The sequence below is a fragment of the Rhinoraja longicauda genome, chromosome 14 (genome assembly GCF_053455715.1).
Source record: "Rhinoraja longicauda isolate Sanriku21f chromosome 14, sRhiLon1.1, whole genome shotgun sequence".
Classification (NCBI taxonomy): domain Eukaryota; kingdom Metazoa; phylum Chordata; class Chondrichthyes; order Rajiformes; family Arhynchobatidae; genus Rhinoraja; species Rhinoraja longicauda.
Genome location: NC_135966.1, coordinates 3,733,975 through 3,757,708, shown reverse-complemented (window position 1 = coordinate 3,757,708; position 23,734 = coordinate 3,733,975). Strand labels below are relative to the sequence as shown.

The 23,734-nt window shown below is 49.0% G+C and overlaps 1 protein-coding gene across 11 annotated transcripts in view; it reads right to left on the bottom strand.

Moving 5' to 3' along the window:
• Window positions 1-7,131: 7,131 nt before the first annotated feature.
• Window positions 7,132-23,734, bottom strand: part of LOC144600001 (teneurin-2-like) — a 1,473,402-nt gene continuing 1,456,799 nt past the window's right edge. For all 11 annotated transcript variants that reach the window (XM_078411299.1, XM_078411301.1, XM_078411304.1 and 8 more), the window contains 4 exons: window positions 23,403-23,699; window positions 14,170-15,784; window positions 9,864-9,994; window positions 7,132-9,226 (listed from right to left, as the gene is read on the bottom strand). In XM_078411299.1, the coding sequence (XP_078267425.1) occupies window positions 8,465-9,226; window positions 9,864-9,994; window positions 14,170-15,784; window positions 23,403-23,699 (2,805 nt within the window). In that variant the 3' untranslated portion in view covers window positions 7,132-8,464. The remainder of the gene's footprint in view (window positions 9,227-9,863; window positions 9,995-14,169; window positions 15,785-23,402; window positions 23,700-23,734) is intronic.

The window sequence follows — 23,734 nt, the reverse complement described above, 5'->3', positions numbered from 1 at the left end:
TGGCTGCCTTCCCAAGGCAGTGTGTAGTGTAGATGGGGTCAATAGAGGCTGGCTTCTGTGATGGACTGGGCCAAGCCCATGACTCTCTGCAGTTCTTGCGGTCTTGAGCAGAGGAGTTGCTAAACCAAGCTGTGATGCATCCTGATAGAGTGCTTTTTATGGAGCATCTTCAGAAACTGGTAGGAGTCATTAGGGGCGTGTTGAAGTTTCTTGTAGATAGACACAAAAACCTGGAGTAACTCAGCGGGTCAGGCAGCATCTGTGGAGAACATGGATAGGTGACGTTTCACAGAGTGCTGGAGTAACTCAGCGGGTAAGGCAGCATCTCTGGAGAACATGGATAGGTGACGTTTCACAGAGTGCTGGAGTAACTCAGCGGGTCAGGCAGCATCTCTGGAGAACATGGATAGGTGACGTTTCACAGAGTGCTGGAGTAACTCAGCGGGTCGGGCAACATCTGTTGAGAAAAGGAATAGGTGATGTTTCGGGTCGAGACCCTTCTTCATACTTGAATTCCCTTAGTCCGCAATTTTTTTGCTCGAGATTCCAGCAACTGCAGTTCCATGTTCCAGAATTAAAGCGCGCTCTTTTATAAAGGAGACAATAGACAATAGGTGCAGGAGGAGGTGAGGAGGAACTTCTTCAGTCAGAGGGTCGTTAATCTGTGGAACTCATTGCCACAGAGGGCTGTGGAGGCCAAGTCAGGGGATATTTTTACGGACTTGATAGGTGTGTATGTGTACGTGTGTGTTTTCATGTGTGTGCGTGTACATGTGTGTGTGTGTGCATGTACATGTGTGGGATGGGACAGAAGCCTCGCCGGCGCCCCGGGGCCTGGGGCCCGTACCCGGGGCCTGAGCAGCAGCAGCAGCCGGCAGATGGCGCTCCCCTCCCCGCCCGTGGGGCTACGGACCACCGCCCGGAGAGAACCGCCCCGGTCCCGACCGTCCCCCCAAGCCGTGGGATCAGCCGCAGGACTACCCCCGCCCCCACCCACGATGTCTCCACTGTCTTGTGTGCATGCCACAAGTGCAGTCGGCAAGTCGTTGGTTCCAGCGGCTTTAGGGCGTGTCTGCCTAGCGCGTGAAGCCTGGGTTCGGCGGATTTCGTGGAGGAAACCACCAGAAGGTTCAACGGGCAGAAAGACGATCCCAGCAGAGCGCTGTGGAGCGCAAACAGGGCAGAGTGAGATACATAGGGCACTTCTGACCATCCACTGCATCCTGACCTGTCCCCAGCCATCCCGACTATGTCTTGCTGCTGGAACCCGATAGGCTGGGATAGATGAGAGAGTGAGGCCGACGATCAGCGCAACTCCCCCTCACTTAAATCCAAGTCAAGCGCAAGTCATGACTTCAACCTCGGGCAGCGTACGCACCGCGGCTGGTGGCGATCCCAATCAGCGGGCGAAATAATAAGATTGAAAGTGAGGTCATGGTCACCTTCCAACCCGAAGGATGGACAACAACATGTGTGTGTGTACATGTATGTGTGCATGTACATGTGTGTGTGTGTGTGTGTGTGTGTGTGCATAAGCGTGTGTGTGCATGTGTGTGTGCATGTATGTGCACATGTCTATGTACATGCATGCACATGTTCATGTGTGTGCATGTGTATGTGTGCGTGTGTGTGTGCATATACATGTGTGTGTGTGTGTACATGTATGTGTACATGTGCATGTTTGTGTGGGTGTACATGCACATGTGTGTGTACATGCGCGTGTTCATGTGTGTGTATGCATGTACATGTGTGTGTGAGTTGGGGTGGGGAGGGATGGCTGCCAGCTCATGGTGCCACTAAGACCTTTGTGCCAGATCTTCTAGAAGGCGGCCAAATTGATGCTCTTCCCTGATTCACAATCTAAGGCCAAGGGGACTTTTCTCTGGTGGTCATTTTGCTAAACTTGCACATCAACAAAAGCTTCCTAAACCAAGCAGGCAGTTGAAATGATTTCATGAAACCATTTTGAGTGCCTGTCCTGATTCACAGGAAGTGATGGGATGGAAGCTGGCGCTCGCTAGAACTGTGGTCCACACGGTCTCTGCCCTGCGGGTGCGGCACGGTGGCGCAGCGGTAGAGTTGCTGCCTCACAGCGCCAGAGACCCGGGTTCGATCCTGACCACGGGTGCTGTCTGTATGGAATTTATAAGTTCTCCAAATGGCTGCGTGGGTTTCCTCCCACATCCCAAAGACACGCGGGTTTTATAGGTTAATTGGCTTCTGTAAATTATCCCCGGTGTGCAGGATAGAACCAGTGTACGGGTGATCGCTGGTCGCCACGGACTCGATGGGCCGAAGAGCCTGTGTCCACGTTGTATCGCTAAAGGAAACTAAACTAATATACTTGGGTAGCTCTTGAGGACACATCCTGTTGGACCTTTACTATCTAGAGTCAAGCTGCCTGATACACTTTGGGTAGTGTATCAAATTCAGAATTAAAGGACGTTCTTTTAGGAAGGAGATGAGCAGAAATTTCTTTAGTCAGAGGGTGGTTAATCTGTGGAATTCTTTGCCACAGACGGCTGTGGAGACCACGTTGGTGGATATTTTTAAGGCAGAGATAGATAGAATCTTGATTAGTGCGGGTGTCAGGGGTTATGGGGAGAAGGCAGGAGAATGGGGTTAGGAGGGAGAGATAGATCAGCCATGATTGAATGGCAGAGTAGACTTGTTGGGCCGAATGGCCTTGCGACCTTATCACTTATGACCTTGCGACCTTATCACGGACCCTGTCAACCACAATACCCTGACACCATCTGACAGATGTTCGCAGCTGGCAAACCCTGGGAATTTAGCTGGGACTCTAATAACATTGACACCAATTTAAAAATGGTTTTCAATTGTCTCCAATGTATGAAAATGGCCGAAAAATCTAAAATATAATAAATGATTTTTTTTCAAATCGCATTAATGAAAGATGGGGGGAAAAAAATAATCGTGTCTTTCTTTTGGCCTCCACTTAATTGCGTGAGTAGGGCAAATAAGAAGAGGCAGCAAAGCTGTCAGTGGAGCGACCAGACTGAGATTCCAACTCCTGAATCTCTCAGCAAACCATGACCTCACCGTTTTGCAACAGCTGTACGGGAATCCTCACCTTCTGCTTCCACATCTGGCTGCTGGCGGCCACAAAGGGAACAGCTGGCCGCAGCATGGCGCGCTGGCCCATTGAAATCTCCGAGTGGTTTAGGATCAACAAAACTACAGTGCTTAGGTTGTGGAAAAACGATGATCCTTTTGGCCTCAGTTTCCAAGCCATCCAGCAATGTCGTCACTCTGATTCTGATAATGAGGACTCAGTATTTGCTTAAATGTCGACAGAGTCGTACAGCATGGTTAATTCCCGGAATGGCGGGACTGTCATATGTTGAAAGACTGGAGCGACTAGGCTTGTATACACCAGAATTTAGAAAGGATGAGAAAGCCAATGGAATGTTGGCTTCATAACAAGAGGAGTTGAGTATAGGAGCAAAGAGATCCTTCTGCAGTTGTACAGGGCCCTAGTGAGACCGCACCTGGAGTACTGTGTGCAGTTTTGGTCTCCAAATTTGAGGAAGGATATTCTTGCTATTGAGGGCGTACAGCGTAGGTTTACTAGGTTCATTCCCGGAATGGCGGGACTGTCGTATGTTGAAAGACTGGAGCGACTAGACTTGTATACACTGGAATTTAGAAGGATGAGAGGGGATCTTATCGGAACGTGTAAGATTATTAAGGGGTTGGACACGTTAGAGGCAGGAAACATGTTCCCAATGTTGGGGGAGTCCAGAACAAGGGGCCATAGTTTAAGAACAAGGGGTAGGCCATTTAGAACTGAGATGAGGAAAAACGTTTTCAGTCAGAGAGTTGTGAATCTGTGGAATTCTCTGCCTCAGAAGGCAGTGGAGGTCAATTCTCTGAATGCATTCAAGAGAGAGCTAGATAGAGCTCTTAAGGATAGCGGCGTCAGGGGGTCTAGGGAGAAGGCAGGAACAGGGTACTGATTGAGAATGATCAGCCATGATCACATTGAATGGCGGTGCTGGCTCGAAGGGGCCAAATGGCCTCCTCCTGCATCTATTGTCTATTGTCTATAGTCATGGAAACAGGCCCTTCTGCCCAACATGTCCATGCTGACCAAGCTGCCCATCTAAGCTACTCCCATTTGCTTATGTTTTTTTCAAATATCCATCTAAACCTAAAGAGGGTGGTGAATCTGTGGAATTATTTGCCACAGAAGGCTGTGGAGGCCAAGTCAGTGGATATTTTAAAAGCAGAGATAGACAGATTCTTGATTAGTACAGGTGTCAGGGGTTATGGGGAGAAGGCAGGAGAACAGGGTTGAGAGGGAAAGATAGATCAGCCATGATTGAATGGCGGAGTAGACTTGATGGGACGAATGGCCTAATTCTACTCCTATTCCTTATAACCTTGCAAACTTATGACCTAAACCTCTTCCACCTGTTCAATTGTCTTTTAAATCCTGTTACGGTCCCTGCCTCTACTGCCTGCTCTGGCAGATTGTTCCATATACCCACCGCCCTTTCAGTGAAAATGGTGCCTCTTAGTTTGTATTAAATCTTGTCCCCCTCGCCTTAAACCTATGTCCTCTGGTTCTTGATTCCCCTCCCCCTGGGTAAGAGATTCTGTGCATTCACCTGATCGATTCCCCTCTTGAGCCTGGTTAGTTTTCATGTCTTTCAATTTTAGACCTACCGCCTTACAGCGGCAAAGACCTTGGTTCGATCCTGACCACGGGCGCCGTCTGTACGGAGTTTGTACGTTCCCCCCGTGACCTGCTTGGGGTTTCTACGAAATCTTCGGTTTTCTCCCACACTCCAAAGACGTACAGGTTTGCAGGGTAATTGGCTTTGTATAAATATATAAATGTAGAATTGTCCCTCGTGTGTGTAGGGCAATGGGCGGGGATCGCTGGGCGGCACGGACTTGGTGGGCCGAAGGGCCTGTTTCCGTGCTGCATATCTAAACTAAACTAAACTACTCTCCACTCTCTGGGTCATCTTGGTCAGCATGGATCAGTTAGGCTGAAGGGCCTGTCTCTGTGCTGTAGGACTTTCCGAATGGTTAATTTATTGTTCAATCTTTCATAAAATCCAGAGAACTTGAGACGTGTGCCTGACTGAGTTTTGGTACCACAGAGGATAGTGGAGGCCAAGTATTGAAGGAGTTAGATAGATTTCTAGATGCAAACAGGGATAATGGGGAGAGAGCAAAAAACAGTTGCAAAACACAAAGTGCCGAAGTAACTCAGCGGGTCTGGCAGCATCGGTTAAGGGAATGAATAGGTGACGTTTCGGGTCGGGACACTTCTGCTGAATGATTGTAGTAGGGGGAGAAAGCTGAAAGAAGTGGTAGAGGGAAAGACAAAACTGTTCTTGAGATAGAGGAGCAGTCACATTGAAAGACACAGCAGTCTCAAAGGGCCAAGGTCATAAGGTCATAAGTGATAGGAGCAGAATTAGGCCATTTGGCCCATCAAGTCTACTCCGCCATTCAATCACGGCTGATCTATCTCTCCCTCCTAACCCTTCTCCTGCCTTCTCCCCGTAATCCCTGACACCCGTACTAATCAAGAATCTATTTTTATATATATCCACTGACTTGGTCTCCACAGCCTTCTGTGGCAAAGAATTCCACAGATTCACCACCCTCTGACTAAAGAAATTTCTCCTCATCTCCTTGATAAAGGAACGTCCTTTTATTCTGAGGCTGTGACCTCTGGTCCTAGACTCTCCCACTGGTGGAACCATCCTCTCCACATCCACTCTATCCTTTCGCTTGCCCTAGCCTACAACATTCTTCTGTGCTTTCCATGTTTTCTAAGATCTTAAGACCTAACTTGCTGATGATCAGCCTGCAAGAACCTACAATAAAGGCGAATTAAGATCAGCATTGATTAATTTTGTTACTGTTGAAATTCAGAGATGTTGATTGCATCAATAGACAATAGACAATAGGTGCAGGAGTAGGCCATTCAGCCCTTCGAGCCAGCACCGCCATTCAATGCGATCATGGCCGATCACTCTCAATCAGTACCCCATTCCTGCCTTCTCCCCATACCCCCTCACTCCGCTATCCTTAAGAGCTCTATCCAGCTCTCTCTTGAAAGCATCCAACGAACTGGCCTCCACTGCCTTCTGAGGCAGAGAATTCCACACCTTCACCACTCTCTGACTGAAAAAGTTCTTCCTCATCTCCGTTCTAAATGGCCTACCCCTTATTCTTAAACTGTGGCCCCTTGTTCTGGACTCCCCCAACATTGGGAACATGTTTCCTGCCTCTAATGTGTCCAATCCCCTAATTATCTTATATGTTTCAATAAGACACATCCTTTGTATTGATGTGTTGTTAGCAAGTAAAGACACGATGCGCTGGAGTAACTCAGCCGGTCAGGCAGCATCTCTGGAGAAGGGTGTAGGAAGGAACTGCAGATGCCGATTGAAACTGAGGAGAGACACAAAATGCCGGAGTAACTCAGCGGGACAGGCAGCATCTCTGGAGAGAAGGAATGGGTGACGTTTCGGGTCGAGACCTTTCTTCAGACTGGTTAGGGATAAGGGAAACGAGAGATATAGACGGTGACGTGGAGAGATAAAGAACAATCAATAAAAGATATGCAAAAATGTAACGATGATAAAGGAAACAGGCCATTGTTAGCTGTTTGTAGGGTGAAAACGAGAAGCTGGTGTGACTTGGGTGGGGGAGGGATGGAGAGAGAGGGCATGCCGGGGCTACCTGAAGTGAGAGAAATCAATATTCACACCACTGGGCTGTAAGCTGCCCAAGCGAAATATGAGATGCTGTTCCTCCAATTTGCGTTTTGCCTCACTCTGCCAATGGAGGAGGCCGAGGACAGAAAGGTCAGTGTGGGAATGGGAAGGAGAATTAACGTGTCCAGCAACCGGGAGATCAGGTTGGTTCAGGCGGGCTGAGCAAAGGTGCTCAGCGAAACGGTGGCCCAGTCTGCGTTTGGTCTCGCCGATGTATAATGGTCCACGTCTTGAACAACGGTTCTCTGCATCAATCGTGCGTCTCTGGGGAACATGGATCGGTGACAATTCGGGTGGGAATCCTTTTTATCAGGGAGTAGGCAGCACACATTTATAGATAATACCCTCTTTATTGATACGCAGTGAACTTTATCTGAAACAAGATTACCACCAAAGTGAGATCACATCTCAAACTTTATTTTGAAAATACTCGAATACCCAAAGACATTGTAGTATTCTATAACTATGGGTTCACAATATCAGACATTTTTTCAGTTTTAAAGACTTTATTTTAAAGTATATAAACATTATTGAAACACCTTTACATAAATTTTTTTTTTTTAATCTCCTGTGACTAATATTTGCTGTTCAGCAAAAATCAGAAACTAATATAAAAACCTTCATGGACAATTCTTCCAGATACAGTATTACAAAAAAAAAAAAAAAAGGTATTAATAAAGTTCTCCATTTGCCTTCTGGTGACTGCGGTGTGATTGTCGTAAGTTGAGAGGCAGGTGAAGTGAGCAGGGATTGGCCTTCCATCCGATACTCCGTACCTGTAGCTATCACCACCTCCTGCCCCCCTTTCCCTCTTCCTCCTCCCCTCCTCTCCCCCTATCCCTGTGGTCCCCCCGGTGAACAGGGTGAGTTAAAAAGCAGTGCCATTTCTAACGGTGAGACATTGGCCACAACTCTACCAATAAAACCATTACTGACGACTACTTTTAAGAAACTATGCCAGGCCTAAGAAGCCCACGCACACGGCGACCTCTCCACAATGTAACTTTATTTTAAATTTCTTTTTAAAAAGAGTACGACAGTGTGTATGACAATAACATATTTTGTTTTATTCATTACGTCACATCTTCAGAAACATGATGGCCCCCCCATCCCATCCCCTCCCATGTCAGAATGCAGGATTCAGTAAAACTATCACCTCAAAGGCTTACTGCTTCCACTACAGTTGCTATGGCAATAAACAAAACAATAACATCAGTGTAAGAAGTCCGCTTCGGGGTTTCAACGTGTCCGCACGTCTCCGATATGCTCAAACCAATTTTCCTTGCGCTGGGGGCTTATATTACAAAAGGTCGCATCCACGAAGCTCCTGGTTCATTCAAGATGGGCGTTCTGGACTCAAAGAGTCTTTCACAAATGAGGCAGTAAGTTTACTGAGTCCGTCAGAGAGAGTTGTCTTTGCCCAGCCCAGTGGGCCTGAGCTATCCTATAAAAAGGGGTACTTGTCACGTCTTCTCCTCGGGCTCCAGCCCACTGCACAGAGAGAGAGAGAGTCCTCAAAGGCTGAAGAACAAAGGTGCAAGCTCATCTTCACATGAGTTTGGTTCTTCTCTTCAGCTTCCCGCCCCGGCTTGCTTACTTTCAGCACCCACTTTTTGAGTTTCCATCTCCTTAGGAGAGGAGATAGTGATTGTGATCACCTTTCCAGCTCGTGCCAGAGATGACAGCAGTTCGGTTTGTTACCTCCGTCCCATCTCGTTCTGTCTCAGGAACTGGATGTTGGTGGAACTGTCTGCCAGTTCTGGGTACTGTTCCACAGGCAACACATAGTACCCATCGTAACCTTGAACTCTGCCCGAGCTCAGAAGCTGCTGTTTTTCCCCTTCAGTCCAGAGTCGACTTCCTTCCTTCCCGTTCCTTACCTTCAGCTGTTCTTTTGACCATGCGTTGGCCAGAGCCCTCAACCTGGCCTGGTCCAGCAGCCGTGCCCTCTCCTCTTCCAGTGTGTCCGGTGTAATCCCGTAGCGAATATTGAACAACAGCGCGCTGCACTGGAGTTCTATGTTTGTGAACCTTCTAGTCCTTCCATTAAGCAGAATTGTCGGCTGCGAAACTGTGACGTTTACTCCGTTGGCCAGCACCTTGCGGCCGCCAGTCATGCCCAAGGTGGCCAGATCTCGGTCCGACGAGCCGATCTTCACCAAGTGGTGCGAATCTCTCCCGTTGATGGTGTAATGCATCTTGTCCAAGTAGTAGGCGTTGTTGAGGACGCTCGCTATCTTGCGGCTGTCTTCACTGGCCAGGGGGGTCACGCCGGTCGTTACCCGGCCTTCCTTGACGGCAAACATGATCCCCTTCCCAATGATGGACTTGGGCGCCGCGAACCAGTGTCCCGGCCTCTCCTTGTGACCCACCCTGGTGAACTTGGGCAGGACGCATCCTTCCAGGGCCATGAAGGCGTTGTTGAGCCGTTCCGCGGCCTGCTGAACCCCTGAAACGAACTGAACACCAAATCGTTAAAACAACGTCAGCGGCTTCATTAAGGAAAGCATTAAAACGGTCTCCGGAGACGAGAAGATTGCGTTTTCCCATTATGTGTGTGGGGTGTGGGGGGGGGGGGGGGGGTAGATGAGAAAATGGGATAACATGGAGCTAGTGTGAACATGCGCAGGAAAGAACAGCAGATGCTGGTTTAAATCGAAGGAGGACACAAAGTGCTGGAGTAACTCAGCAGGTCAGGCAGCATCTCTGGAGAGAAGGAATGGGCGACGTTTCGGGTCGAGACCCTTCTTCAGACTGATGTCAGGGGAGGGGGCGGGGTCGACATCCAGAAACATCACCCATCCCTTCTCTCCCGAGATGCTGCCTGACCCGCTGAGTTTCCTCCAGCACTTTGTGTCGGCCTTCGATTAATACCAGCATCTGCAGTTTTTTTCCCCTCGAGATGGACAGATTCTTGATTAGTACGGGCGTCAGTGATTATGTGGAGAATGGGGTTAGGAGGGAGAGATGGATTGAATGGCGGAGTGGATGATGGGCCGAATGGCCTAATTCTGCTGCTATCACTTATGAACGTATGTATGGCTGGACGAGCAGGCAGTCAGACAGCGGTGCTGCTATGTGGCTTTGTTTGCTTACCCGTACATTATCACGCTCCTGACTCTCCACCAGCTCGTACGGAGGGGCCGCAAAACGAACCGCCGGTTTCGGGAATCCGGGAATAATGTTGTACAACTGAAATCCGAACATCACAAGCCAGCTCTTCACGTCTGCAAGGGAGACAGAATTGGAACTCGGGTCAGGGTACAGGTTTCACCTCTTAATTGACTTTCCGAATGAACGCTTTAATAACGTCTGATTGTGAGATTCTTTGTTTCGCGTACACAAGGTATGCAAAGGGCCGCTACGTAAAGGGCACCCATAAAGTTACACAATTATCCCGCGCCAGGTTTGTTCTTTGTTCTTCCCCCCCCTCCCACATCTTTTCCCCCCTCCCCCCATGCCGGGTACTCCTTTGTTCTCCCCCCCTCCCCATCCTTCCCCCCCCCCCCCCACGCTGGGTCCTTTGTTCTCCCCCCCTCCCCATCCTTCCCCCCCCCCCACGCTGGGTCCTTTGTTCTCCCCCCCTCCCCATCCTTCCCCCCCCCCCCCCACGCTGGGTCCTTTGTTCTCCCCCCCTCCATCCTTCCCCCCCCCACGCTGGGTCCTTTGTTCTCCCCCCCCCATCCTTTCCCCCTCCCCCCCACGCTGGGCCCTTTGTCCCCCCCCCCACTCCCCATCCTTTCCCCCTCCCCCCACGCCGGGTCCTTTGTTCTCCCCCCCATCCTTTCCCCCTCCCCCCATCCTTCCCCCCTCCCCCTCACGCCGGGTCTTTTGTTCTCCCCCCCTCCCCATCCTCTTCCCCCCCCCCTCCCCCCATGCCGGGTCCTCCTATGTTCTCCCCCCCCTCCCCATCCTTTCCCCTCCCCCCCACGCCGGGTCCTTTGTTCTCCCCCCCCTCCCCATCCTCTTCCCATGCCTCCTTTGTTCTCCCCCCTCCCCATCCTTTCCCCCTCCCCCCCACACTGGGTTCTTTGTTCTCCCCCCTCCCCATCCTCCCCCCCCACCCCCCCACGCTAGGTCCTTTGTTCTTCCTAAACAGACAGAGAAGCATGCAATTAGTGGTACCGATCCTTTTGCTGGGTACTCCAATGAACACCATTGCACTGTGTCCAGACGTTTGGTACTGCAGGTGCATCTGTATTATTTATTGACTACATATCAGTTCAGTTTAGTTTAGAGATACAACGCAGAAACAGGCCCTTTCGGCCCACCGAGTCCACGCCACCCAGCGATCCCTGCACACTAACACTATCCTACACCTACTAGGTACAATTTTTTTTACATTTACCCTCACGTCTTTGGAGTGTGGGAGGAAACTTAAGATCTCGGAGAAAACCCACGCAGGTCACGGGGAGAACGTGCAAACTCCGTACAGACAGCGCATGTAATCGGGATGGAACCCGGGTCTCCAGCGCTGCATTCGGTGTAAGGCAGCAACTCTACCGCTACACCACCGTGCCAGTTCAGACCAGTGCTCTTACTGTGATGGGATGTGACGGTCACAGCATACATTAAAAAAAAAGATTTTTTCGGGCGGCACGGTGGCGCAGCGGTAGAGTTGCTGCCTCACGGCGGCAGAGACCCCGGTTTGATCCTGACTACGGGTGCTGTCTGTACGGAGTTTGTACGTTCTCCCCGTGACCATGCGGGTTTTTTCCGCATAACAGGAGGAGTTGAGTATAGGATCAAAGAGGTCCTTCTGCAGTTGTACAGGGCCCTAGTGAGACCGCACCTGGAGAACTGTGTGCCGTTTTGGTCTCCAAATTTGAGGAAGGATATTCTTGTTATTGAGGGCGTGCAGCGTAGGTTTAATAGGTTAATTCCCGGAATGGCGGGACTGTCATATGTTGAAAGACTGGAGCGGCTAGGCTTGTACACACTGGAATTTAGAAGGATGAGAGGGGATCTTATCGAAACATATAAGATTATTAAGGGGTTGGACACGTTAGAGGCAGGAAACATGTTCCCAATGTTGGGGGAGTCCAGAACCAGGGGCCACAGTTTAAGAATAAGGGGTAGGCCATTTAGAACGGAGATGAGGAAAAACGTTTTCAGTCAGAGAGTTGTGAATCTGTGGAATTCTCTGCCTCAGAAGGCAGTGGAGGCCAATTCTCTGAATGCATTCAAGAGAGAGCTAGATAGAGCTCTTAAAGATAGCGGAGTCAGGGGGTATGGGGAGAAGGCAGGAACGGGGTACTGATTGAGAATGATCAGCCATGATCACATTGAATGGCGGTGCTGGCTCGAAGGGCCGAATGTCCTACTCCTGCACCTATTGTCTGTTGTCTATCAACTTCAAGAACTGACTGTTCACTTGCTGCCTAATATATCCCACCCCTTGACAGGTGCCATTGTAACAAGATCATCAATGTTATTCACTTCGCCTCTCAGTGGTCATAATGTTTTGGCTGATGTAAGTTGATTGGTTATAAAACCAGAACAGAAGAGGGGATGGTATATTGATAAATGCAGCTTAATTTGTAATTGATATGCGTACTGGGTTATTTTTGTCTAAAGAAAAGCACCTATTTGCATCTGACTAGAAAGTAGCTGTCAAGACTTGTTGACACAAAAGCCTGCAGATGCTGGAATCTGGAGCAACACGACTTGCCACCGATTTCTAAGAAAAGGAGCGAGAGAAAGCCTAGTTCTCAGCTTTCCTTTACATCCTGCTAGAATTTCAGACAATCCCCACTGCGAGAAGGACCCATAATTTAGCGGGGGTTGGCGGTGTGTGAGGAATGTTGAGGACAAGGTCACATTGCTGTGCCTGTCAGTGACAACCCATTATAAGTCAGGCTCTGCTCCAGTCGACACACGTCCACTGAGAAAGTTTGTAGGTTAATCGGCCCTCTGCAAATTGCCCCAGGTGTGCAGGGAGTGGATGCGAAAGTGGAATAACATAGAACTAGTGTGAACGGGTGACTGATCAAAGGTGGCGCAGCGGTAGAGTTGCTGCCTTCCTGCGATGGTATGTAATCAATGAAAAAAAACTAGATTTTCAACGTTTTCAAATTGCAACTTGATTTCGGCCGGCACGGTGGCAGAGTTGCTGCCTCACAGTGCCAGAGACCCGGGCTTGATCTTGACTACGGAGTTTGTACGTTCTCCCCTTGACCTGCGTGGGTTTTCTCCGGGCGCTCCGGTTTCCTCCCACACTCCAAAGGCGTACATCCCCAGGGCCATAGCTGCTATGAACCGGTCCCGCTGAGCCGGATGGTCACATCGCACAGTGAACCGGCACAGATCTACTTGCACTTTATTCTGTTTTAAAACTGTTCTAATTTGTTTCATTGGGTTGTTTAAATTAATACTGACTAGCTAATTAAATTATTGCTTCCCATTTAATGGGACTTCCATCGTATGGGAGGCGCATTCCCAATCTCGTTGTACCCCTGTACAATGACAATAAAGATATATTGTATTGTATTGCATTGTATTGTTTGTAGGTGAATTGGCTTCTGTAAGTTGTCCCCAGTGTGCAGAATGGAACTAGTGCAAGGGGTGATCGCTGGTCGGCGCGGAATTGGTGGGATGACAGGCCTGTTTCCACACTGTATCTCAAAGTCTCAACACTCAAATCCGACCACAAGGTACATTGCCCCAAGTGTTTTGGTGAAGGGCAGAATCCAAACCCTTGTCAAAGTTGCTCAGGTCTTTACTCCTGCCCATTTCTCCTGCATCCAACACATCCAACACAATGGCGGGACGGTCATATGTTGAAAGACTGGAGCGACTAGGCTTCTATACACTGGAATTTAGAAGGATGAGAGGGGATCTTATCGAAAGGTATAAGATTATTAAGGGGTTGGACAGGTTAGAGGCAGGAAACATGTTCCCAATGTTGGGGGAGTCCAGAACAAGGGGCCACAGTTTAAGAATAAGGGGTAGGCCATTTAGAACGGAGATGAGGAAAAAACTTTTTCAGTCAGAGAGTTGTGAATCTGTGGAATTCTCTGCCTCAGAAGGCAGTGGAGGCCAATTCTCTGAATGCATTCAAGAGAGAGCTAGATAGAGCTCTTAAGGTTAGCGGAGTCAGGGGGTATGGGGAGAAGGTAGGAACGGGGTACTGATTGAGAATGATCAGCCGTGACAATAGACAATAGACAATAGACAATAGGTGCAGGAGGAGGCCATTCGGCCCTTCGAGCCAGCACCGCCATTCAATGTGATCATGGCTGATCATTCTCAATCAGTATTGATCACATTGAATGGCGGTGCTGGCTCGAAGGGCCGAATGGCCTCCTCCTGCACCTATTGTCTATTTTCTGGCGCTGGGAGGCGGCAGCTCTGCTGCTGTGCCACCGTGCCGTGCCACCCGGTTGGCGATCTGCCCGCTTACCTGTGACATAATCCTCCACATCTTGCACGTTGCTGAGGGGGTTGTTGTGTTTGAACATGTACAGGGTGAAGGGGGCAGGGTCTTTGCCAATATCGTTCCAGATGGAGTAATCGGGGGCGGTCCAGCGGCCAGCTAGCACGTCGTAGTCCCTCTGGCCAAAATGGACCAACTTAGTCAGGGGGTCGTACAGGCCCCCGTGGAATCCCACCACCAGTTGGAAGTCAGAATTAGAGTCGTGGTAGATTTCTCCGTAGGCCGTGTACTGGAGCAGTTTGATCATCAGCCCTCTGCTGCTGAATACCGCCAGTGGTGTCCCGGTGTTATCCGAGGCGATGTAGAACTCTTCCCCACTGCTGATTTCCATGGCAAATAGATGCCCTTGGAGGTCGTAGTACAGGGATGTGATGTCGGAGCTGGAATGGTTGTATACGTGCGTTACCCTGGTCGGATTGTTGAGGTCAGAGTAGAAGAACTGCAGGTGCTGGCCAAAGTTGGTCTTGCTGGAGACCCTCCGTCCTAGGCCGTCGTAGCGGTACTTTATGTTCCACCCATTGGTTTTGCTGTAGACCCGGGTGAGGAGACACTTGGAATTGTACTCGAACACGTCGGGGCCTCGCTGGGAGAGCAAGCCGTCTTCGTCCAGCTTGTACTGCACGTCCCCGAGCCGGGTGATCCGGTCCCGCAGGTCGTAGCGTAGGGGCATGAGGCGGATGCTGCTGCCGGGGTTGAGGAGATGGAGGTTGCCGTTCAGGTCGTAGCTGTAGCGCCACATCACCTTGTCGTTGACGGCGACCGTCTGCAGCTGGCCGTCTCCGTCGTAGTCGTAGGTGTACTTGGTGGTGTTGGCGTAAGGGCCGAGCTTGATCTCCCTCTTGATCACCCCTCCCAGGCTGTCGTACTGGACGGTCATCCAGTACATGAGCGAGCGGAAGATCTCGTACTGGACCTCCTTGATGCGCCCGTGGGTGTCGAAGTGCTTGCTGAGGGTCATCACCGCCGTGGTGATGATCTGGTTGATGTCGTAGTAGATGACGCCGAACTTGCCGAAGTGCTCCACCTTGCCCGAGATCTCGTCGTAGCGGTAGACGTCGACGGGCAGCGGCGTCTCGCTGATGATGGGCTTCATGCTGGCCACGCGGAAGCTGTTGTCGTGGTAGGTGTAGTCGAAGCGTGCGTTGACCATGCCCTCCTCCGAGAACCTGTAGATCTGCCGGTCGATCAGGGGCCCCACCTTGCGGTAGCGGATGGTGCAGGAGAAGCCCCCGCTCTGCAGGTTGACCATCTTCAGCACCCCCGCCGACTCGTCGTAGCCGAAGGCCACGGCCGTGCTGTCGTACAGGATCTCCGAGAGCTTCGACAGCTTCCCGTACCTGTAGAACACCTGCCGCCCCGTGCCCAGGTAGGCAGACTTCAGTATCCGCCCTTCCGTGGTGAAGTCGAAGATCATGGAGGCGTTGCTCTCCGGAGGGTGGTAGATGTTGCGGATGTAGCCGATGGAGTTGTGAGTGGACATGATGTGGCGGGCTACACTGGGCATTGTTACTGCCTGGAGCCGGTCCGTCTGGTCAAACTCAAAGATGTATTGCCGTTGACTCTGGAGCAGGAGGACCATTGACTGTTTGAGAGAAAGGAAACAGGAATATGGTTTAGAAACAGGATAAATCAGACACACTCATAGACTGACACAAGGAAAATAACTGCAGCTGCTGGTGCAAATCAAAGGTATTTTTTCACAAAATGCTGGAGTAACTCAGCAGGTCAGGCAGCATCTCTGGAGAGAAGGAATGGGTGACGTTTCGGGTCGAGACCCTTCTTCAGACTGATGTCAGAGGGGGCGGGGGGCCACTGAGTTACTCCAGCACTCTGTGAAACGTCACCTATCCATGTTCTCCAGAGATGCTGCCTGACCCGCTGAGTTACTCCAGCACTCTGTGAAACGTCACCTATCCGTGTTCTCCACAGATGCTGCCTGACCCGCTGAGTTACTCCAGCACTCTGTGAAACGTCACCTCTCCATGTTCTCCACAGATGCTGCCTGACCCGCTGAGTTACTCCAGAATTTTGTGTCTTTTTTTAAATAAACCTACATCTGCAGTTCCTATTTAACACAGAGGGGGACGAGTGTCTGGAATGTGCTGCTGGGGGCTGGTGGTGGAGGCAGATACGATAGTTGTGTGTTTAAGAGGCCTTTGGGTAGGCACATGGATATGCAGGTAAAGGATGGATATGGATTAGATGCAGGCCCGGTCTTGGCATCAAGATAAGAGTTGGTCTTGGCATCATGTTCTGTACAGACACGGTGGGTGGAAGGACTGTTCCTTCGCTGTTCTCTGTTCTATGTTCCCGGTTGAAAGTTCTTGTATGCTGGTTATCATTGTTGTCTGAAGTTCTTTGAAAGTTGAAGCACAACTTCCCTCACAATGGTGCACACATCCACATACAGCAGAGGCACTTATTGACCCATTAAAGGTGGGAATTACAAACATTGCCCTTGGTCTTCTTCAAAATATCATTAAGTTGGAAAGAGTGCAGGGAAGATTTACGAAGAGTAGGTAGGGCCTTGAGGGCCTGAGCTAGAGGGAGCTACCGGGAGAGGTTGGGCAGGCTAGGACTTTATTCCTTGGAGCACGAGAGGCTGAGGGGTGACCTTATAGGGGTGTATAAAAACATGAGGGGAATAAATAGGGTGATTGCACAGAGTCTTTATCCCTGCCTGTGGGAATGGACAATCAGTGAACATAAGGTTAAGGTGAGAGCGACAAGATTGGAAAGGAACCTGAAGGTCAAACGCAGGCAGTATGTAGGAAGGAACTGCAGGCGCTGGTTTACATCGGAGATAGACACAAAATGCTGGAGTAACTCAGCAGGGCAGGCAGCATCTCTGGAGAGAAACATAGAAACATAGAAAATAGGTGCAGGAGCAGCCCGTTCGGCCCTTCGAGCCTGTACGCACCGCCATTCAATATGATCATGGCTGATCATCCAACTCAGTATCCTGTACCTGCCTTCTCTCCATACCCCCTGATCCCTTTAGCCACAAGGGCCACATCTAACTCCCTCTTTAAATATAGCCAATGAACTGGCCTCAACTACTCTCTGTGGCAGAGAATTCCACAGATTCACCACTAAGGAATGGATGACGTTTCAGGTCGAGTCCCTTCTTCAAGATAGATCCTTGATTAGTACGGGCGTCAGGGGTGATGGGGCGAAGGCAGGAGAATGGGGTTGAGAGGCAAAGATAGATCAGCCATGAATGAATGGCGGAGTGAACTAGACGGGCCGAATGGCCTAATTCTGATCCTAGAACCTATGAACCTGTGAATGTATGAGTGGAACAGAAACCAGTCTGAAGAAGGGTCTCAACCCGAAATGTCACCCACTGCAGGCAAATGGGAATAGCCAAGATGGTCGGCATGGAGGAGATGGGCGGAAGGGCCTGTCTCCGTGCTGTCGGAAAGGCCTCTGTGTCTCTGCGAGTCTGTCATGGAGCGCTGGTATCAATTAGTTTGAGAGAGATGGCAGGTGGAAGCTCAGGGGTGAGTGTTCCTGTGGATGAGTTGTGGCGTGGTGCAGCAGAATTGCTTCCTGCTAATCGAGCAAAGCTGGCAAATAAACCACAGCCTTGTGTGTCTTTGATTGGATCAACATGCCAAAAGCAAATTCATCATAATTTTCATAAAAGCTTAAATAAATAGCACTTAAAGAGGCAACACTCACAGCACACTGGGGGAAGCGTAAATAGCAACTCCAGACAACTGACAGATTGAGATAAATGCCTTTCGTTCCTGTCTCACCATGATTGCCCGGAAACAGCAGTGCAAACTAGACTTGGTTATTTTTCTATTTGCAAACTGCTCCAATAAACATCATATGTATTTGTTGACAGCAAATCAATAGAGTTGATTTTTTTGTTGTTGTGCAAACTGGATAATTGTGGTAATATGTTATCCTTATTTCCAAATGAACAGAACCTATGATTACCCAATCCACAACCATTAACTCACATCAGTGACATTGGCATAATCACACCCGGATACAATTCAATGGACCATTTATCCCAGCTTCTGCATAGGAAGGAACTGCAGACGCTGGTTTACACCAAAGATAGTTACTCCAGCATATTGTGTCTACACCAATTACAGGATCATGTAATAAACACACGCACACTCGCACACGCACACGCATGCACGCACACTCACACGCACACATGACGGACACACACTCACACAGAGGCACATGCACACACGCATGCACGCACACTCACACGCACACATGACGGACACACACTCACACACACACTCACACACACACTCACACACACACTCACACACACACTCACATACATGCACACACACTCACACACACGCGCACACAAACACACACTCAAATGTAAAAATAGTCCCTAATGGGTGTATGATAGTGTTAATGTGAGGGGATCGCTTGTCAATAGTCAATAGACAATAGGTGCAGGAGGAGGCCATTCAGCCCTTCGAGCCAGCACCGCCATTCAATGTGATCATGGCTGATCATTCTCAATCAGTACCCCGTTCCTGCCTTCTCCCCATACCCCCTGACTCCGCTATCCTTAAGAGCTCTATCTAGCTCTCTCTTGAATGCATTCAGAGAATTGGCCTCCACTGCCTTCTGAGGCAGAGAATTCCACAGATTCACAACTCTCTGACTGAAAAAGTTTTTCCTCATCTCAGTTCTAAATGGCCTACCCCCTTATTCTTAAACTGTGGCCCCTTGTTCTGGACTCCCCCAACATTGGGAACATGTTTCCTGCCTCTAACGTGTCCAACCCCTTAATAATCTTATATGCTTCGATAAGATCTCCTCTCATCCTTCTAAATTCCAGTGTATACAAGCCTAGTCGCTCCAGTCTTTCAACATATGACAGTCCCGCCATTCCGGGAATTAACCTGATAAACCTACGCTGCACGCTCTCAATAGCAAGAATATCCTTCCTCAAATTTGGAGACCAAAACTGTACACAGTACTCCAGGTGCGGTCTCACTAGGGCCCTGTACAACTGCAGAAGGACCTCTTTGCTCCTATACTCAACTCCTCTTGTTATGAAGGCCATAATGAAATGACATAGGGACTGACAATATAGAGTCACTGTGGATAGAGTTGAGAAACTGTAAAGGTAAGAAGACACTAATGGGAGCTATCTACAGGCCCCCAAACAGTAGCCCGGATGTAGGGTGTAAGATGCAGCAGGAGTTAAAACTGGCATGTAACAAAGATAATGCCACTGTGGTGATGGGGGATTTCAATATGCAGGTAGACTGGGAAAATCAGGTTGGTTAAAAAAAAAAGCTAGATGCAGGAAAAATGTTCCCAATGTTGGGGGAGTCCAGAACCAGAGGCCACAGTGTAAGAATAAAGGGGAGGCCATTTAAAACTGAAGTGAAAAGAAACTTTTTCACCCAGAGAGTTGTGAATTTGTGGGATTCTCTGCCACAGAAGTCAGTGGAGGCCAATTCACTGGATGAATTTTAAAGTGATTTAGATAGAGCTCTAGGGACTAGCGGAATCAAGGGATATGGGGAGAAGGCAGGCATGGGGTTACTGATTGTGGATGATCAGCCATGATCACATTGAATGGCGGTGCTGGCTTGAAGGGCCGAATGGCCTACTCCTGCACCTATTTTCTATGTTTCTATGTAACATCACAAAAATAAGCACTGTTGAAAAGGAATAGGGCGGCACGGTGGCGCAGCGGTAGTCATTGCCTCACAGCGCCAGAGACCCAGGTTCGATCCTGACTACGGGTGCCGTCTGTACGGAGTTTGCACATTCTCCCTGTGACCTGCGTGGGTTTTCTCCGAGATCTTCGTTTTCCTCCCACATTCTTTAGTCAGAGGGTGGTGAATCAGTGGAATTCTTTGCCACAGAAGGCTGTGGAGGCCAAGTCAGTGGATGTTTTTAAGGCAGAGATGGATAGATTCTTGATTAGTACGGGTGTCAGAAGTTATGGGGAGAAGGCAGGAGAATGGGGTTGGGAGGGAGAGATAGATCAGCCATGATTCAATGGCGGAGTTGGGTCGAATGGCCTAATTCTATTCCTATTCCTTATAACCTTATGATCATATGACTCCAAAGACGTACAGTTTGTGGGTTAATTGGCTTTGTATAAAATGTTAAATGATCCTCCTTAGTGTGCGTACAGTAGTATTCATGTGCGGGGATCGCTGGTCGGTGCGGACTTGGTGGGGAGTGGGGCCTGTTTCCACGCTGTAACTCCAATCTAAACTAAACTGAACATACAAGTGCAGAATCTACACTGGTTAGACAGAAAGACATTCCATTAACCCTCCAGTCCTGTGGATTTGATCTTCATATTCACCATTGATTAATAATTATTAACATGTCAGCCAAGCTACTGACAGAACATACAGATATAATTGTGGTTCCACTCTCTCAACCTTCTATTGCCCGAGTTCAAACACACTGGAATCCAGAAAAGACAGGGAATGAGGCACCAAGTGACATCTCCGGTTCGAACACTGATTGCGGCTAAATAATATTCTCATTTTCTTTCTTGAACTTGTGTGCAGATTTCTTTGCATTTGCATACGAAGGTTTCGCCTGCTCCTTTCACTCAACCTTGAACCTTACTGTGGATCAAATATTTACTTAGCCAGAATAATGTGTTTGATTGCCTTAAATGAAGGTTGTCATGAAAAACAGAATTAATAAATTGAAACGATGCAAGGCGTTTTAGTACTTACAAAGACAACCTCCCTGACGTGCAGGGATATTTCTGAATGTATGACTTTCATTTTCCGCTTAACAGATTTATAGTTATGAAGGCCAACATGCCATTGGCTTTCTCCACTACCTGCTATACCTGCACACTTACTTTCAGTGACTGGTTTACAAGGACATAGAAACATAGAAAATAGGTGCAGGAGTAGGCCATTCGGCCCTTCGAGCCTGCACCGCCATTCAATATGATCATGGCTGATCATCCAACTCAGTATCCCGTACCTGCCTTCTCTCCATACCTCCTGATCCCTTTAGCCACAAGGGCCACATCTAACTCCCTCTTAAATATAGCCAATGAACTGGCCTCAACTACCTTCTGTGGCAGAGAATTCCACAGATTCACCACTCTCTGAGTGAAAAAAAACGTTCTCATCTCGGTCCTAAAAGACTTCCTCCTTATCCTTAAACTGTGACCCCTTGTTCTGGACTTCCCCAACATGGGGAACAATCTTCCTGCATCTAGCCTGTCCAACCCCTTAAGAATTTTGTAAGTTTCTATAAGATCCCCCCTCAATCTTCTAAATTCCAGCAAGTACAAGCCGAGTCTATTCAGTCTTTCTTCATATGAAAGTCCTGCCATCCCAGGAATCAATCTGGTGAACCTTCTCTGTACTCCCTCTATGGCAAGAATGTCTTTCCTCAGATTAGGAGACCAAAACTGTACGCAATACTCCAGGTGTGGTCTCACCAATGCCCTGTACAACTGCAGCAGAACCTCCCTACTCCTATACTCAAATCCCCTCGCTATGAATGCTAACATACCATTCGCTTTCTTCACTGCCTGCTGCACCTGCATGCCTACTTTCAATGACTGGTGTACCACGACACCCAGGTCTCGTTGCATCTCCCCTTCTCCTAATCGGCCACCATTCAGATAATAATCTGCTTTCCTGTTCTTGCCACCAAAGTGGATAACCTCACATTTATCCACATTATATTGCATCTGCCATGCATTTGCCCACTCACCTAACCTATCCAAGTCACGTTGCAGCCTCCTAGAATCCTCCTCACAGCTAACACTGCCCCCCAGCTTCGTGTCATCCGCAAACTTGGAGATGTTGCATTCAATTCCCTTGTCTAAATCATTAATATACACTGTAAATAACTGGGGTCCCAGCACTGAGCCTTGCGGTACCCCATTAGTCACTGCCTGCCATTGTGAAAAGGCCCCATTTATTCCTACTCTTTGCTTCCTGTCTGCCAGCCAGTTCTCTATCCACATCAATACTGAACCCATAATACCGTGTGCTTTAAGTTTGTACACTAATCTCTTATGTGGGACCTTGTCGAAAGCCTTCTGAAAGTCCAGATATAACACATCCACTGGTTCTCCCTTATCCACTCTACTAGTTACATCCTCGAAAAATTCTATAAGATTCGTCAGACATGATTTACCTTTCATAAATCCATGCTGACTTTGTCCGATGATTTCACCATTTTCCAAATGTGCTGCTATCCCATCTTTAATAACTGACTCTAGCATTTTCCCCACTACCGATGTTAGACTAACTGGTCTGTAATTCCCCGTTTTCTCTCTCCCTCCCTTTTTGAAAAGTGGGGTTACATTAGCTACCCTCCAATCCTCAGGAACTACTCCAGAATCTAAAGAGTTTTGAAAAATTATCACTAATGCATCCACTATTTCTGGGGCTACTTCCTTAAGCACTCTGGGATGCAGCCTATCTGGCCTTGGGGATTTATCGGCCTTTAATCCATTCAATTTACCTAACACCACTTCCTGACTAACCTGGATTTCACTCAGTTCCTCCATCTCATTTGACCCCCGGTCCCCTGCTATTTCCGGCAGATTATTTATGTCTTCCTTAGTGAAGACAGAACCAAAGTAGTTATTCAATTGATCTGCCTTGTCCTTGTTCCCCATGATCAATTCACCTGCTTCTGACTGCAAGGGACATACATTTGTTTTAACTAATCTTTTTCTCTTCACCCAGGTCTTGCTGCACTTTCCTTTTACCTCATCTGACACCATTGAGATAATATGTCAAGATTAGGGGGGAAAACCTCTCTTCTCTCTCTCTCCCTCTCCCAATTGCCCAGTCTAATTAGTTGCCAACGTACTTTATCTCTCTTTCTCTCACCTCTGCCTCCCTCTCCCTCCTCTCCCTCCTCTCTCTCCCTCTCCCCATTGCCCTGTCCGATTAGTTGCCAACGTACTTTTTCTCTCTTTCTCTCCCCCTATGCCTCCCTCTCTCTCCCTCTCTCCCCCTCTCCCCATTGCCCTGTCCAATTAGTTGCCAAAGTACTTTTTCTCTCTTTCTCTCCCCCTATGCCTCCCTCCCTCTCCTCTCTCTCTCTCTCTCTCCCCTCTCCCAATTGCCCAGTCTAATTAGTTGCCAACGTACTTTATCTCTCTTTCTCTCCCCCTCTGCCTCCCTCTCTCTCCTCTCTCTCCCTCTCCCCATCTCCCCATTGCCCTGTCCGATTAGTAGCCAACATACTTTGTCCAGGTAGGCGTAGCTCCAGACTTTTCCGTTGGAGAAGACTCGGGACACGATCCTGCCCAGTTCATCATACTGGTTCCTCTCGCTCATGGTCCCCCGCTGTACGCCGACCACCTTCCCGCTGGGAGAGTACGAGACGTTGACAGCCGCCAAGCCGCTGCTGGGCAGCCAGATGGCGGGACGACCCAAGGAGTCGTAGATGATCCTCAGCGTGAATTTGCGGTGATCGTCGTAAATCTTCTCGGTCCGAGAGTTGCGATCAAAGTCGATGGAGAGCAAGTTCCGTCCGTGCACCTGTGTAAAATGAAAGGAGCCACAATCACAAAGAC